Here is a 17755-nt window from a genome sequence, read left to right as displayed (position 1 = left end):
CACACTACAGTAACAGGGTGAAAAGTACAGTTGATGCAGCAGGTCCAGGGAGGTTCGGAAGAACGTTCTTAGATTCTGAATTACAGCCATATTAAAAAAAGAAGCCATTCTTCAAGAACTCTGTAAAGGTGCCAGCTCTGCTGCTTCAAAACGCTTGCAATTTCCCAAGACATTTACGGTACTGGCAAGCTTTCCAAACCCTCTCCAGCGCTGTCCTGACAAAGCACAGCTATAGCCTCCCAGCTCAGAGGTTCTTCTAGGTGACCTCCTACTGGCACAAACGCGTCACTACGGGGTCTTCACACCAGAAGCTGCAGTCTGCATTGGTGCAGTTTGTGCTGCTTGAAGCTGGAGGAAGAGGCAATTTGTGCTATCGCGTTTTAGTGACATGGCCTATCTATCGACACTAATTACCGCAGTGCAAACCAGCCTAGCTCATCTGATTTCAAGGAACCAATAGGTCCTAACTTATAGCTGCTGATCTGCACAGATAAAGATAACCACATTGAGAAATGAGCCTTCAGATGGTTGTGACCAGGCAAATCCCTAGCACAACCATTTTGGATCAAAGCCAACTCAACAACTGCAAAACTCCTTTAACTGAATGGAATGTAACCAAGTGACCTGACTTTCTCATCACATGAATAAGTGACTGCATGTACTCAGACAAATCAATCTTTCATTACACTATTCACATGACCCACCAGATGAAGTGGCTGATTTCTGAGTCACTCGGCTTCCTAGAAGCCACACAGGCATATCTCTGTTCAAGAAAGCTCATTTCATAAATGAACTCTATCATGAAGACCATTTTCAAACCATTTTGAAAATGTCATTTGCTCTAAAGCTTTTGCAAGCTTTTAGTTAAAGAGATATGGTCACCTTAAAACACGAGCAAAAGAAATATTAACCCTTTTCTTTCAAGATACTGTGTCTACTCAACATTTCCTGCTTGCTTCTGTCGTTCTAGGACCACATTATACTAATGCACTTTTTTCTTCCTGGTTTGTGGGGAAAACTGAAGCAAACATCCAGGAAACCATAGTATTGAACCAAAGTGGTGTCACCTGTACAAAATAAACAGAAATATTTTCTTTCAAGCCCACCTACAAAGAGGGTAAGAAAAGAAGCAAGAAATAAAGCAAAAAGACAAGAAAAAAAAAAACATAGGAAGACCAGAAGGTCTCAGAGATGCCTGCACTACATCTAACTACGTCCAAGTCAGTAGATAATTTCGTTGCTCTTGGAAGGGGTGTGCATATGTGTGTTGCAAGAGAGCACATTCTCTTCCATACAACGTGATCTGAAAACAGTGGAGAAACGAGAGAGTAATCAGAGAAGAATATAAGGTGAAGCTAAGCATCAGGTGAGAGAAGGAGAAAGACCAAAAATGCAGAGCAGGGAAGTCAGAGCTGGTAACGTGAAGTCAGCGCACGATGACGTACTCAGTGATATTTTCAGAGGCAATATTAACTTTGAGAGAAAAAGAACACTCAATATTGGAGAAAACAGTAATTTGCACCCATTTCTTCTAACGCGAAAAATGGGAGATTTCCACCATCCACAGACTGAGGAAAAGTCACATTGGATGAGTGACTAACGTGTTAAATAAAGTTGGAACAAAAAGACTTCCCGTCACATGCAGTTAATAGCAAGGCAGGTACATGCATGTTCGTAGCAAACTGCATCAGCGCATAAAGAAACTTCAGGTCCTACTCAGGCAAAAGTAACACAAAACTTTTCTACAGAAGCAACCCTAGGGGCAACAGTACCTACAAGCCCTGCTCAGTGTAAGAAACACGTTGAGATAGCTTTGCTTATTCTCTTGAAAAAAGGCAGGCATTGTCCGGAAGATTCTGACATAAAACGATTCACTTTTGCTAGCTTCATTTTTTCAAAACACAAGTCCAGCGTGTTGGCATCATGAGGACTCTTAACTTATCCATTTGTCCATCATCTCTTTCTCTGGAGAGAGTCCCATAGCGGTTTACCCTGAGTCTTCTGAGTGATGGATCACACGATTACAACGTACTCGGTCTCTTATTACAACGATCTCTGTGTTACAATGCTAGGTTACGCACATGCTATGCTTAAAGGCGAACTGTAACTGCTTATGCAGCATATCGATACATGTTGAAAGCATTTGCTTGGTGGACCATGAAGTGTATATGATGTTCTTTCCCTTATCTTGGCCACTCCAGTTGCTGGATTCAATTCCAGTGCAATTCTTGTGATTGACATAGCATCAGTCATGAGAACACTTGTAGAAAAGACTAGGGCATACATTAATGCAAGATCAGTGCACTGACCAGAGTCTAAAGACATCTACTGTTGAGAACTACTGCCTCTTTTAACAACTGTTACATTTCTGAAAGGCTTAGTGAATAAAATCATGTTTTGAATGCCACCTTGAGCCTTTTAGGCTCCTTCTGAAGGCATCACTAAGTCAATACAAAGGGAGATCACCTGCTCTAACAGCAACAGCTTGTTAATATATCTATTCATAGAAATGAATATTAGCACGGAGGTATGGAGGTAGAGTATGCAGCTGACAGGCTACAATATGGGGAGAAAGGGAAAATTTCATAAGCCTTATACAGCAGCTGAAAGGGCAGAAGACCGAAGGAGGAATGCAGAGAAACGATACCTGGATGAAGCAGGAGTGTAGTATGAGGAGATAAGGGGACAGAAACTTATAGTGGAAACCTTCTCTGGGAACAGCAGGGATATGCTGTTGACTTGGGGAGAAATAAAAATAATGGCTTACTCCAGGGCCTGTCAGAGATACTGGAGAGGGAATACGGTCACCCTCTCTGAGGAGAGCAGTTTCAGTCAAGTGAAGACGACAGAAAACAGATTACCAGGAATTAAAAAGAACTAGAGAGTGGAGTGCTCACCCAGCAATTGTGAAGGCAAAGAGGAGACAGACAACAGCCCTGGACAAGTGACGTGTCAATGGGGATTTGAAGAATATGAAAAGCAATAGCAAAACTGGCAAAGAGAGGCATATGATAAGCCTGCATAACTGAGAATAACAAAGAGGAAGTAAGATGGGTATCGGGCCAGGCATAAGGAGGGAAATGAAAAAGGGAAATGAAATTTGTAATAGTAAGAGGTACAGCAAAAGCATCGGTGCTTACAGTAAGGTTTTGTATAATCCATGTCAATAAACTGCAGAGGCACTGATGGCAAAAGGCCATGGCACTTTTATCTAGTGGTTCTACTGACTTCCCCGTTTTAAAATCCTCAGTGTTGTGCAACCATATACACACTTAACATACTTTCTGGCCCTGCCCTTCTCGCATCCTCTTTTTGCTAAGATAACCACGTTCTCCTTCTATTACAACTCCTATGCCTGTTCAACTGCCAGAGCTGCAAGTCTTCTGGCAGTGAGGAATATACTAGTTTACGGGTAGCGCTAATATTTATCACAGCGGACCTAATTACTGAGGACCTAAATGTATATGTGGTACATAAAGGGGCTGAAGGGTCTTAGGCCAGCTAAAAAACATCTCCACGTTTGAGTAAACCAAAAAATTAACTCCTCACTGAGCTGGCTGCTCCCAAAGAGACTGTGTGAGATGCAGCTGTAAATCCAATAAAAAGTGCAAGTTAATTAACAACTCTCCTTTAAAGCATCCGATTGAAGACCAAACCGGAATATCTCTGAAAAGCTGAAAACTCAGCCTATATTACTTCTTCTCTAGTCTTCCTATCCTGACAAAAACTGTTCCTCTAAATTCCCTGTGAAGAGAAGCCCTATGCCACATAACTAGCTATCAGCCGACAGCTGGCATATCTTCACGATTTTCACAGCACCTTGTAGCCAGCTCTCGCAAGGATGACAGCTCAGCACGTGCATAAATCCCAGTGCCAGCCCAGGACGAGTGGAGTCTTTCAGAGACTCTCACGTATCTGTTGGTGTAGCCTTCTAACAGCAATATTCAAAGTGCAATTACTCTTAAAGAGGTGGCTATATTAAAACCGTGCTCTTTCACATCAAAATCTGTGCCCTTTGTGTCTCCAAGTCAGATTGGTTCCCTGACAAGAGCTATTTTTCAGTGCTAACCCTCCCACTGCAGAGTCATTATTACGGCAAGGGGAGAACTGGAGAGCTTGCCATGCTTTTTCATTAATAGCAGCACTTTAGGCTCAGGCCAGCCTAAACTCAACTATTTGCTATCACTAGAAGAGACAGAAGAGAGACTGATTTTTCACATCCAAATTGACGCGTGCCACAGCAGGCAGTCCTTTAATATAGCAAATAAATAAGAGGGACTGTATTTCCCCACAGCATTAGTTTCAGACAGTTATTGTTTCTAACTCTACTCTCACTTTTAAAAGAACCTCAAGTATCTTAGATAGTACAAGAACAGTAAAACAACAGATAGACATCGGAGGCAATTGGGGACATATATCTACATGAAAAGTCTGCATGTCTCGATGAGAAGGGATGCAGTGCATTTCCCAGAGATAAGAAAAAATAGCCTTTTATTTTTATAGCACCAATGGTGCATTAGTAGAGTTTGCACAGAGTCCCTGCATGTCTTAATGATCTTAAATGATATTCTGTATCTGCTGTTAAAGTGCATTTATCGTAGCCCAGTTTACAATGTCAGTTATCTATTATAATTGATGCTGCTCATGTCAATAAATGTCCTGGGAGCCATACATTAACTTCACACTACCGTAAATCCATTACAACTCCTGTGGTTTTGCATTGCTCTGGGGTCACCGAGATCAGCATCTTTCTGTGATATTTTTCTCTCTCCTCTGATTGCAGCAAAAGCTTTTGTAGCCATTCTTAGTTGTCTGAGAAGCAACAGATATAAAAGAACACAGAAGAAACTATTTCTGCCTGCACCTGGTAGACTGACAAGCTTTTGTATAAAAGGCCCATGCTTTTGAACAAATATTCATATCCTTGGCAGGTTCTGCTGCTACATTTCCTAATAGGATACTTTTAACCAAATGGAGCCTTACATTCCAGATCTGGATGAATTAGCAAATCACTGTTAAAAGATTTCATGTGGCTTCCCGATAACTCCTTTTGGGTTGGTTTCAGGAGAACATTTAATAGGAAGGAGCCAGTACTAAAAAACAAAGAAATTACCTTCCATCAGAGAGGTCTTGCATTTTTTTTTTTCTGGAGAAGAACAGAGAGAGGAACAATTTCATAGTTGAAATTGTTGCTTTTAGATAGTGTATCTAAAAGCAGAACTGCTTTTCTACTACTTGAGCTTTCCACTCGCACTGAATTCTCTAATTAAAGCTGTAAAAAAGTAACTGTTTGAATTGCATATTGACAGCTCCGCTCATCCTACTTCCCAAGATCTGTTCCGGCCGTTAACAAGCAAAAACCCCATCAGTCCCAGGCATCCCACCCGCGCAACGCCGTCCCCCCGCTGCACCTGCGCCTCCCATCCATCCGGCAAAACGGGATCCTGCCTGCGGACCATCCCGGCACCAACGTGCCACGCAGGTCCTTACCACCGATAACAACAAACCGGCCTGGAGGAGCAACCACCGTCCTGGCATGCCTCCTCCCCAGCCACGGAGCCCCAACTCCGTCCCTTCAGGTAAGAGTGAGCTAAAAACCTCCTGCCTTCCCCCCCACCCCAAGCCGGCAGCTTTTTGTATGCCTGTAAGCAAAGCCCTGGGGCCTAAACGGTCACAGGCCATTTCTCTGCAAGCCAGGTCATATACACAGATTTACAGACGAGTTTTACGTGTCTGGCTTTTTACTTTTTTTTACCTGTTGCTCAAGGAAAAAGGAGGGGGTGGGGGGGGGGTTAAGGCTTGAGCTCTACCAAGCGCTGGAGCCCTGCTGCGCCCTGCCCCGTCGCCGGCCGGCCGAGGACCGTCTGCCGCCTCCGCCCGGCCCCGGCTCCGGCCGCGGCCCGGCCTCCCTGCCGGCTTCGCGGGTGTTTCGCCGGGCCACATTCCTCTCTTCCCGCTTACCGCCTGCCACCGTGTCCCCGCAGAGGGCCGGGGGCCCTGCCGGGAGAAAACCCCAAACGGGCGGGCTTCACCTCGCCCCCCCCCCCCCCCCCAAGGAGGAGCACCGCCTGCCTAAGAAGTTCACCGAGTTTCCACGCCCGGCTGCAGCTGCCCGGCCCGAGCGACGCTTAAACCTCAGCAGAGACCCGAAACCCCCACACTCTTCCCGCCCTCTAAAAGCCCGAATCCCCCCTCAAAAAAAAAAAAAACAAAACACACCCCCAAACAACCGACCAACCCCCATATTTCGGGGCACCCACCCGCGCTGCTCCCTCCGGCCAGGCCTCGGCCTCCCCCCCCAACCGGGAGTGGGGGGGGGGGGGGCAGGCGGCAGCGGCGGGGCTGCGCCCCCTCCCCCGGCTCGACCCCCCCCCCAATCCCGGGCCGGCCCGGACTCACCGCGCCGCCGGAGAGGCACCAGAGCGAGGGGAGGAGCGGCCCGAGCCGGGGACGGGACCGGCCCAACGGCAGCTCCCGCCCCACACGCGGTCGCTTCTCCCCGCCTTCCCCCCACAGCCCACGCGGAGGAAACTTTCCCCCCACGCAACACCCCCCTCCCCCTTCCTCAGCCTCCCTCATCTTCCTCCTCGTCCCCCCCCACCCCGGCACGGAGCCCTTCTCCCCCCCCCCCACCCCGGGCACCACCCAGCCGCCATTTCCTCAGGTTCGAAACCACAACACAGCCCTCCACCTCCACCACCACCACCACCTCCTCCACCCGCCCTCGACGCAGCCCCTTCACTGGGGAGAAAAGGGGGGGCTACTTCGCGGTTAAACCGCCGCGTTACGTCGAGGAGCTGGGACAGGCGGTGGCTGCGCAACGGCTGGCGCCTGGCGGGCCGAGAAGCAGCCACCGCCGCCACCAACTTCCAGCTAAACCTGCTGGCGAGCGGCTCTGAGCTCGCGGGACGGGCGAGGGGGGAAAAAGTGTGGCGATGGCTGTTTTATTCAGATTTCAAGCCGGGCAGCGCTGACTGCAGGCGGTTGGCGCGCTGTCCGTCGGGCCCAGCTCCGGCAGGCGGCGGGAGGAGAGCAGCCAGCGGGGTGAGGTGCGTGTGGGGGGGAAACAGCTCTGGCGGCGCTGGACAGACAAAAGCCCACGCAGCAAAGGCGAAGCAAGTTTGTCATTCGGTGATTTTTTCCATCTTAAGCAGCTACACTGATTATAGTGAGAGAAAAAGTGCGCACGCGCTACAGGAGACAGCTGCTCCAAGTTCAGTTGCTTTTGCGTCTTTCGGTTGGTAATTCTTCCCGTCCCCCCCCCAAACAGGCTAACTACGGGCATTGCCAAGCAGCGTTAAGGGCTGGGAACGCACTATAAACCTTGCAGGAGCCTCCAGTTTTGCAGGAGATTGTCAAGGCTGTGAAAAATGAGGTCAGGGCTCTTCTTCGGTGGGGGAAGAGCATAAAAAAAAACCCCAGACATGAAAGGAATGCACCAGAAACAGGAAGACTCACGGGTTTCAGTGGGTTTCAGACCAAATAAAAAAAATCCAAACAAGTCATTAAAAAAAAAAAACCCCTTTAGAATTATCTAAAATGTGTTCTTTAAAACCTGCTGGTTGTACCTAACCTAGTTCACCTATGATGATCAGTACGCATGGAAAGGAGCAGGCTGTGGTGCTCTCAACGAGATCCTCTGCTGAACATTTCTTCAGGCCTGGGTTGCCTTTTGCACTAACACTTCAAAACATGGAAACAGTTTAGAAAAATCCTTCTGCTTTCTTTATTAACCATTTAAATGAAGACAAAAACTCCATAGCTTCGGGTAGGTTGGGCTTTAGACCATTGAGAGGAGTAGCAGGAAATAAAAGGGAAATATTTAGTCTTGCTTTACAGTTTTGAGTCTACTTTGCACCCTAGGAAACCTTTGAAACTCTTGATAATTGTGTACACAGAATTCAAGAGCAAAGGGCCTGATCCTGCAGCCCTTATTCCTCAGATGGCAATAGATACAAATTCCTAGCAGGATGGCCTTTTTCTTTTAAAAAGCTCTGTAAACAGAAGGATGTGAACCACAAGTTCGCGTGCAGCGCTGCAAGAGAATTACAGAAAGATAGTTTCCAAACCTGCAAAAACTTCAGCAGGTACTCAAACTACACATACAAAGTGAAGAAGTTATCAATGCCAGTGTGTCCTCAAACTGCACATTATGTCTAATGGTTTATTGTGGATGTGCACCAAACTCGTCTTTTCCTGAGGAATAAAGAAACTGCAGATCAGAGCGAGGAAAGATATCTAAATCGCAATGAATGGCCAAGCAAATGCAGACGTATTCTATGCAGAGTGTATTTTCTTTGCTTTAGTAGCAGCTTCAATTTCTTCTAAGATTGGCACTGGTCCTGCATAGTTATTAGTTTCCATAGCTTCTAATTTCTTCTGATATTCTCTTGGTAAGCCATTCTGTTTTGCACCCATGCAGATAACCTACAGTGAAAAGGGGTGGGGGAAAAAAAAGCCCTCAATAATAATGTTATGAAGGAGAGACCCTTATGGACATTTTTGCTCATACAGGAAGAACCACTTAGGCTAAAAAGAGAATTAAACACAAATAATGCTAGAGGTTGATACCAGGTACTACCAAGACAGACCCCTAGGATCCTGAAGAGCTATTAACATGCACAAGACTGCATGATTAAGCTCCTGTTCAGTTACTTGGTTCTTTCCTCCAGGGAGGAAGAGGACTTCTATGTCTTCAGCCAACTTTAGTATCAGATCTGAGTGAAAAGCAGCATTTATTATTGAAATTAGTTTTGAAACTAAACTATTTGAATCCAAAGCACAGCAGTGAGTACCTAGACAGGTTATAGGAGTAAAAACAGAGTAACGGAAATAGGTACTCAGCTTAGTAAAAACACTTTGCTTAAAGTTTGTTACTGCAGCTTTCCTTCTAGGCACAAAATAAGCAGAAGTTTTAGTGCCAAAGAAACTAAATGGCAAAGTGAGAGGAAAAGAGGAGGCTGTTGGAGCCAAGACTAGGAAGGACACCAGCAAGTTCACATACAGGAATGAACAAACAGATAAATATGCAGATTTTAAAGGCTGACACTATTGTAAATATTATTTAAATAACATTCCACTCATTCAGCAGCCAGGAAATTCAAGGATGTCTAGAACGGTATGAGCTTTGCCACAAAAGTACAACACACTAGATGGATGTGGATCACTGTGTGCAGATGCAATCACCTGTACTAAATTCTAGCCCTCCTGCCTGGCTAACTTTGCTTAAACGAAGAAGAGCTGGAGGAAAAAAAAAAAATCCAACAACAAAAACCTAACAGCTAACCCTGACAACAGCAGGCGGGAATGTTTAACTAGTTAAGGCTGCCAATATTCAAAGCCTGCTCTTAGAGCACGCTAGTGAGAGCTCACACACAGCAGCAGACTCACTGTATTGGTCTTAACTCCTTGAAAAGCCTTAAAGATCTGTCTGGACAGAAAGGGTGGGGTAGAAGGTTTGTGAAGTGGCAAAGCTTGCTTCCTAAGCAAGCTTTCTTTGCAGCAGTAGGCCTTAGCCATGCTCTTGGAAGCTGCTTCATGTAGGTGAGTTCCTCAGTTAGGTGAAACAGTTGCACATATGGGATTTAACAGGCTCAAGCCCCTTGTTCTTTGCTTTCAGTAGAAAAAGTCAACACATTCTGATGCTGTCTATCTGCAATTCCTAGTAACTGTACAATTTCAGACATGCAGTCATGTCACCCAAGGCTAGGTCCTCATCAGGTCTCACAAGCTAAGCAGGTCAGGCCTGCTGAGTGAGTGGATGATGCGTCTCTATAGTCAGTGAATTGCAGAACAGTGTTGAAAGACTTCTGCCTCCCCAGTCATCAAGCGCAGTGCTCCACAGTGGTGCTGAAAATCCTGTGATACTGGGCAATGCATCTGATGACAAACATCACTCGTTTTAAAGATAGTGTTTTGTAAGAGAACAGAGAAAAATATGTGTCCTTGAGACTCCAAGCCAGGTGCTTGGAGTCCCAAAGACACAGAAGCTTCCCTCTGTCCTTTTAGTGGAGCACATTCATTTTTAAGACCAAAACAGAGAATTGCTGCATATATGGAAACATCTGGCAATCCTCAGAAATCCCTGTGTGTCAGTTAGTATAACTAACTCATGGGTTACAACAGAGACTTGGAGAGATTTACCCCTGCGTATTTGACTGGAACTAAAGCAAAAACCAAAAGTGATTTAGTAGGGTCTTCAAGAAGCTAGGAATCTTCTGTAGGCAGCACTGCACTAGTACACTGCACACGGATTAAGTTATACCTTTACATGAGAATTAACTGACCCCTTCTGTCCTATTTAATAAGCACTGTATTTACAGTGAATGGAAGTACTGCACTACGCATTTCTGTTCATGCTTTCCAAATGACAGCAACGCAACACCTACCTTTTTATACTGGGGAGAAGGGGGACCACAGACACAATCACGCATCTGGTAGCTTCGACAGGTCAGTGCTTCTCCTGCTTGAGTGTGGACATTAACTTCTATTGGGACATAAATGCCATCTTCAACTCCCTCTTGCCTGTAAAGGACATTCCTTTCATGTCAAATAGCCGATGCATGGGGACAGCTATATAATGTCTTTCAAACAAAGTGTGCAATTCAACATCTCCATTTAATATAACAGAATTTAAGGCACAACACTGGACTGCACCATTGACTGAATTGAAACAAAACAAAATCCTGTACTTTTTGTCCAAAAGTTGTCTGTTGTTTCAGATCCAAAAATAAGTTTTCTAAAGAATGAGCAGCATTGACTTTTATCATTTCAGTAGTGGAAGGAAGAAGCTAGTGGCTAACTTGCAAAATTAGAGAGAGAATGATGCTTGTGAATTAGTTAATTACTGTGCAAGTTTTATAATCTACAACAGACACAAAACCAAAATTATCAGAATTAATAAGCCAGGCACATATCATTCATTATCTTCCGCTCAGATAATGAAACAATTGCAAAGTTTTATCTTGCCCATTGTGTTGCATTTGAATAAGAGGAAACTTGCATAGCTCTGGCAACGCACAATCAAGTGAATAATCCAGGACACCCTTTCATTTGCACAAAACTTGCAGATCTTGTACAGCAGCAATGACCTAGATCAGGGTGAAAACCATTCCATTTTGGTTTTTTTTAAAACCGCAAAATCATGCTACCTTAGGGAAAAAAAGGCTACCTTCTGTCTTTAACCATTAACATTTCACCACCAATAAAAGTCTGAGGAAATAGTAAGAAATAAGAAATTAAAGCAATACAAGACAGACTTTTTATATCATAATTAACTTCTTAAATGTGCTGTAGGTAAGAGTGATAATATGGCTTCTAACCATGCTTGTCAAAATGACACCCAGATGTTTGACACGTTGTCTCTCTTTTAAAGGCTTAATACCATTGCAAGTTACTTAACATACATCACAGGCCGTGTTGTGTGAGTAACTAGGTAAGTGCAGGCAGAGACTGGAAGCTCAATCAAGGCCAACAAAAAGAACACAAAATAGAGTCACATGGGAGTGTGAGATCAAGGGAAAAAAAAATACAATTAAGTAACACTGTCTGCTGGGATGTAAGAGGAAAAGTCATGTGTTACTTGATGGTCTGTTGATTTGTGACATACAGAAGACAGAAAAAACCCTCAGGTCTGACTGTGAAAAAGAGCACTGAAACCCATTCAGAGACAAAAAAAAATTAATCATCCAACCAAAAGATTCCTCTTCCATATTTGCATTCTAAATATTACATTGTTTCTCTAGTGTCTGAACGACAAACAGCATTAACTACACACTCCTCCTTCTGTTTCTGATTAATAAAGCACCAATTTCTTTACCTAGACAGAAAAACTGGGTAACAGGACTTTTTTCTGATGCATGGAAATGCCGGAAAAGATTAGTTGAGAACTTCCAAATAAATCTGCTTGTGCGCAACCAAAAAATCCCAACATCTTCAGCACCAATGCGTGCGCGCTCATTAGAACTGTTTAGAAGCAATCCTTAAAAGAACACTATCAACTATCATTACAAAGGCCCAATGTAAAAGTTTGACAGGTAAATGATTTATCACCAGGGGTTTTAGAGGGAAGATATGCAGATAAGGAAACCACGCCTTTATGTATTTATAAGAACAGTTTCCTCTCTGGTTCCTTCTCACGTCACAGATTTTTCTGTAACAATCCTGTCAGGTGCCCAATCATTTATGCAATATAAAAGATGGGGCAGAGAGGACCCAAAAAAGTACTGTGCTGATTTTTCAATTTTTGGCCTGTAGAACCCTTAAGTACATAGTTACTTCCTTCAGGCTTTGCACAAATCACACTACCTTAAGTTTTGCTTCTATAAGAATACACGCCAGTGGAGCAAGGAAAAGTCAGATCTATCTTTCTCCGATTTCTAGATCACCTTCATGACACCAGTGAGGCAGCTGGAAAAAAAATAACCTTTACTGCTCATGTCCATCCTTATAGTTTTGGTGAACTTACAGCACTCAAGTCTCTAGGCCTACCTACAGCATCTTAGCTAGCATTAGAGTTTATCCCCTGTCAAAAATATGCCAGGGATCTGCGATTCTGCAGTATGTAAGCTACATTTCTAACAGTTAAATACAAAATACTGTCCCATAGCAGGGAAAACCGTGCTACTAGCAAAGCAGATGCTGCCAGACAGGTCGGAAGGATCTTTATACTTGGGAAGTGTGAAGCTTCAGGAAAGAAGGGTAAGTGAGATTTTAGCAAAGATCAGCAGAAAGAGAAGCAGGGAGGAAAGTAAGTGTTAGTGCAAGCAACAGAGGGGGAACTGAGGAGATGTCAGACCTCCCAGATGACATTCCCAGGACGTGCTGAAGGCAACTTGGTCAAGTTTCTGTTATCTTTTGGGTTCACTGCAGGCAATGGAAAGCAAGTTGGAACTTCAAGTTTCATGGCCAAGGTTATAAGGACATGATTGCACAGCACAGTGTGGCAACAGCCAAAATTGCTATGGTACCAGAGGCAGCAGAACTGCACCAGATTAATGCTTAGGACTAGTTGAATATGCCCTTTTTCCTTAGCCTCACTAGCCCAGACTTCTGCTGGAATTAGCTGAGATTGCTGAGCTGCTTTGAACAAACTATCCTTGTGTACCAGAAGCTCTGTGCGGTGCTGACAGTGCAGTGAACACAGGACACCAGCCAAAGTTTTGGAGATGACAGTCCAAGTCCTCACTTGGGCCCTGCAGGAAGTTATACACTCCTTGATTTGTTTACCCAGGTGGTCACCCAGAGGTCTTCAACCTGCATACGTGCTGGGAACAACTTGCTCAGGTTGTCTTAAACTTGTCTTAACTGTCAGGCCCAGGCAGAGCATTTCCAATGTGCACTGCAAGGTGCTGGTAGCCTTTCCCATAGAAAGGAGCATACAAGACTGCCCCAGCTCCCTGCCTGGATCCACCTTTAAGTCTACGAAGGTTAAAACCTTAAAAGGCAAGACATGCAAAAGTAGCTTCCCCAAAAGGTCTCTTTGCCCGTATTAAAGACTTGCACTTGCTTTTCTAATGCAAAGTCAGGTTCTCACCCTTTCCCTTTTCCCCTGTGACCGGAGTCTACATGTACTGAGACAGAAACTGGTGCCAATCTGAAAGCAAACTCTCCCCAGAGTAAAGGAAAACAGCTCACAGATCAAACACAGAGTCTGGAGTCAGATATGGGACAGGACATTGTGGGGAGGGGTAAAAATGTAACCTGACCAACATCGTTCCAAATCAAGCTTCATACCATATTAAAATATCTCTAAGTAGCTTTAGCTTGGAAGACAAAGCCATTTAATCACAAATGCTTTAGAAGTCAGCACATGTACTGTGGAGTAAAATTCACACATTAAAAACATCTTGATCCCAACCAAAGCCTCCACACTGGCTTTTACCAAAAATAAACTATAACTTTTGAATTGCCCTCTGAAATAACACGAGACAGCAAAGTTAAGTCACCTACTTATCCAGAGAACTTAAATCGCTAGCGTTCATTTTCCACACTATTCCCCATACTTCGTCTCCAGGGCTCTGAACAAGGGTAGCTGTACCTCCATGCCAGAGGGGACATGTTCTGCCTTGATGATGGCCAAAAGCGAGCTTAAAATCCTGCAAGCGAAACCAATGCAGAGAGTCAGTTTACACTTACAAAGTACATAGTTCTTTTTCTAGAATAGCACACGTGCCCATTTCTGCACCAAACGCAGCAGTTCTGAGGGAACGGCAGCTTGACTTTTGTCCACGTGAGCAGTGACAGGACTGACGTGCTTCCCTTTGAATGAGCTGAAGGGCCGTTGGCTGGGGTGTGCCACGGAGGAGGGAAATGACTGCTGCCTTCTTCTCTTCCTCAGGAGATGATGTGCCTGCCTGATGCCCGTTCCTTTGCAGCTTTCGGTGCTAACAGAAGTCATAAACGCGACCATGCAAAGTCCAGGAAAATAGCAACCTAAAAGAAGCCTCCAAGATGGTGAGTTTTGGTTCTTTTCTCATACACTAACAGAAACTGCTCAGGTATAAAATATCATGTATTTTCCAGTGTTATGTGAAATCTGATCACTCAAGTAGAACATTCTTGGGTATTTGTAAGTCAAGTCATGTGCCTCCCTAACTGAGCTTGTTCAGGTTCTCAACACTCTTAAAAAATCTATTACCTTATATGCCTGTGCACATTAATATTCAATTCCTGGGACACATTACCTTCTTGAAACATGTCTTAGCAGATATGGGATTGATTGTAACAGATGGTAGAAGCTGAACACTTGGAGGCTTAAAAAAATGAAAATCTACATCAGTGTACAGTTTACTCCATCAGTAGAGTCATCTTTCTTCCTCATAAGGAGTCCCTCGTTAAACCCAGTTTCTCTAGGAAAACAGAATTTTACCTAGACCCGCTAATCATCAACCATCCTACAAGCTGCTGCCAAATGGCTTTGCAATGTTTGGGTCACTGCACATTGACCAGGACTGTGGACTAGCCCCTGCAGACAAGTCAAGCGTGAAAAATTTGCAGGCAAGTAAATAGTCCAGTCAAGTAATGGCCTGAAGCTATAGATGTGTACAAGTGTTTGCAGGGCTGCTGCCCCCAAGGAAATACTCCAGTAGAACCAAGCATACTCACAGCAGTCTAATAATTTAAAAAAAAAAAAAAAGCGCTACCACTTTCTCCAGTTTTATTTTCTTGGACCTGACCTGTATTTAATAGCTGCAAGAAAGTGCACAAAAACCTTCAGGTACCACCCAAGAAGTGCAACACAATCTGTATAGAAATAACGAGGTTAGCTAAGATACTGGAAGCAGGAAACACTGCGTTATGCTAGGTGGGCAACCTCATCAAGCACTGCAAACATACTAGATGCCTGGTTCAAGAGCTTGGTCTTTGGCCTTTCTTCTAAATACTAAAGAAATGAGATTTCTGTGTTTGTTATACATTCCATTTCCTCCAGTCTTGGACTGAAAATTAAGAAATGTTTAAAAATTGTATATTCCTCCAAAAATTCTTATTCTTGTTTAGCATAGAAAATATCCTATTTATAGGCTATTTTTATTTTATTAAGCTGCCATGTTTTTACCATAGAGTAATTAATAGAAGTCAACTCCAACCTTTGTGTACTTCTTTGCTCACAGATATCAGTGATTTTCTAAGAGTCATCTTGCGGCAATGGACTGAAGCCACCGTGTGTTAACAGGGAGCATAGCAAGTGCTCAGAGGTCTGCTGGACAAGGCAGCGACAGAGCTCCTGCAGCTAACTTGCACTGTGACAACAGACACTTCGGTGTAACCTGAAAATTTACCTGAAATACAAGAGGAAAACTGCCGCAAGGCAAAAGTCTCCATAGGGCTCTCTTTTACACAAAGGTGCTTACCTTTGAATAAGTAGCCCAATACTGCTACTTTCCTCCTAACTCCAAGGCTTGGTCCTGCAGGGTGCTGGGCATTTGGCATATTTAGCTTGTTAGTGGTGTCCCTAAAGCGTGGGGCACTTAAAGGAGCAGACAAACCCTAATTGCCAGGTAGATGGTCCCAGGAGACACCAAACATCTGGCTGTAGGAGTTTAATAAACGCAAGTGTTTCTGGAGCTTTGTCGTACGCTCTCTAATGCTGAACATTTTCTGCCCAGTTACCCCTAGAGAACCTGCAAATAGTCCTTAAGTGGTATCAATAAATGTTCTGCTCCTCCAAGGATCGTTCTAATAGCACAAATCTGTACATCAACCACTTAATGACAAGGAGCTTGTGCTTCCCAGTCTGCATTAAAGCCAAATTGATATAGTAGCATTTAATAACTGTTCAGAAAAAACAAACAAACTCAATTGCAGCAGCCAGGCTGTAGAAAGGCGTCAAAGAAGCTACCTAAAAAATACGATGCACGTGCAAGCTTCCTTCAAGTCATCAGCTGGTTTAGGGAGAAGCTGAACAGTTACTCAGTGAATCCTCACATACCCCCACCAAGAACGGGCATCGGTCCTCAGCCACCCCGACACACTGGCAGGCACATCAGCAGGAAAAACCAGTAATCCCGCTATTGCATTGCGGTGGCTAGGTTGCCAGCCAGGCTAGCTCTGCTGCCCCCAGCCCCCAAGTTAACCACACACTAAGTATATAAAGCAGCTCAAGGATCAAGTACCCTTAAGCAGCAGCTTATTGGGCCAAGACGTTCTTCACAATCTTGACTGCGCTGTGCTGCAGGAGAGCTTAGGTTGTCAGCCACACTGCACTGGGAGCCAGTGCGGGGCAAGTGAAGGAGGCGTTGGTGGTGGTGGTGGTGTTTTAAAGTATCTTTATTATTAACTGTGAGAAACTTACCAGTAAATCCAACTGAGCACCTCCTACTCATTTTTTTTAAGGTTCAAAACTTCCATTACCCTTTATGTGTAGGGTCTTGGCTGACACTCTTAGAGGCTTCATTAACCCTCCTAAAATAATAATAAAAGAAGCGGGGGGGGGGGGGGGAGGAACTAACATACGCAACGACTGCTTGCAGCCTGCCTTCCAGCAGACCGATCCTGGATGCAACGTGCAGTTTCAAGCCCGCGCACGTGGCAAGAAGGTCGCAACGACAGCAGCCACGGTGGCAGACAACAGCTCTGCCGCTTCAACTACTCTTAAAAAAAAAAAAACAAAGGACAAAAAAAAAAAACCCAAACCAAAACATAACCCTCCCCCCCCCCCCCCGCCAACGTTGCTGGCAGCGAGGAACGACTGAGTCGGCACACAGGACTCCCGGTTCCTACGGAGAGGTTTTGCATTCAGCTGCACTCTGCTGCTGCTCTCCCCACGCGCTGCGGAGCGGCACCCGGGCTCGGCCGCGGCAGGCACCCTCCTTAAAGGGGCCGGCCGGCGGCCCCCGCGCACGCACCTGTAAGCGGGCAGCCGCGCAGGGCGCCGCCGACGGGCAGCTCAGCAGGAGCCTCTCCCGCAGCAGGTTGCTGCCGTAGGCGAAGTACAGGAGGCAGCCGGCCCCCGCCGCCCCCGCCAGGACCGGGCCGCCGCCGCCGCCGCCACCCAGCTCCATCCGCCTCGCACCCCGCGGTCCCTTTAACCCCGCGCCCCGGTGCCAGCTCGCGGGGCGGGGCCGCGGGCGCGGCGGCGCTCGCCATTGGCTGTCCGCCGGGCGCCGCCGCGGCCGCGTTGGCTACTTCCTCCGGGTGCCCCCCCCCGGCTCCCCGGCTGCTGCCACGTGGGAGGCGGCGGGTGTAGTGGCGGATGTGGGGCGCTGTGACGTCACAATGGCGGCGGGCGCGCGGGCCACGGGGGGCGTGCGGGGGA

The 17755-nt window shown here is 45.6% G+C and overlaps 3 protein-coding genes across 12 annotated transcripts in view; 1 reads left to right on the top strand and 2 right to left on the bottom strand.

The window, feature by feature from the left end:
- NOD1 (nucleotide binding oligomerization domain containing 1) overlaps nucleotides 1-6535 on the bottom strand; it is a 40622-nt gene extending 34087 nt beyond the window's left edge. For 5 of the 9 annotated variants that reach the window (XR_011139707.1, XR_011139708.1, XR_011139709.1 and 2 more), the window contains exon 1: nucleotides 6400-6535. The gene's annotated coding sequence lies outside the window, so the exon portion shown is untranslated. Of the gene's footprint in view, nucleotides 1-5113; nucleotides 5373-5755; nucleotides 5821-6260; nucleotides 6306-6399 lie in introns of those variants that run through there. The other 4 variants (XM_068935569.1, XM_068935571.1, XM_068935570.1 and 1 more) reach the window with 4 other exon arrangements.
- Nucleotides 5412-17755, top strand: part of ENTPD3 (ectonucleoside triphosphate diphosphohydrolase 3) — an 83099-nt gene continuing 70755 nt past the window's right edge. Inside the window, exons 1-2 of one of the 2 annotated variants that reach the window (XM_068935575.1) lie at nucleotides 5412-5579; nucleotides 14339-14454. The gene's annotated coding sequence lies outside the window, so the exon portion shown is untranslated. Of the gene's footprint in view, nucleotides 5580-14177; nucleotides 14455-17755 lie in introns of those variants that run through there. The other variant, XM_068935574.1, reaches the window with a different exon arrangement.
- On the bottom strand, nucleotides 7698-17552 carry GGCT (gamma-glutamylcyclotransferase). The gene is made up of 4 exons (XM_068935577.1): nucleotides 17346-17552; nucleotides 13951-14096; nucleotides 10389-10524; nucleotides 7698-8427 (listed from the first exon to the last, which is right to left on the bottom strand). Exons 1-4 carry the CDS (start codon nucleotides 17499-17501, stop codon nucleotides 8278-8280), a joined length of 588 nt encoding a protein of 195 aa, XP_068791678.1. The 5' UTR covers nucleotides 17502-17552; the 3' UTR covers nucleotides 7698-8277.

The sequence above is a fragment of the Struthio camelus genome, chromosome 2, assembly GCF_040807025.1.
Source record: "Struthio camelus isolate bStrCam1 chromosome 2, bStrCam1.hap1, whole genome shotgun sequence".
NCBI lineage: Eukaryota > Metazoa > Chordata > Aves > Struthioniformes > Struthionidae > Struthio > Struthio camelus.
The sequence above is the reverse complement of the archived record's forward strand: the minus strand, read 5'-3'. Positions and strand labels throughout refer to the sequence as shown.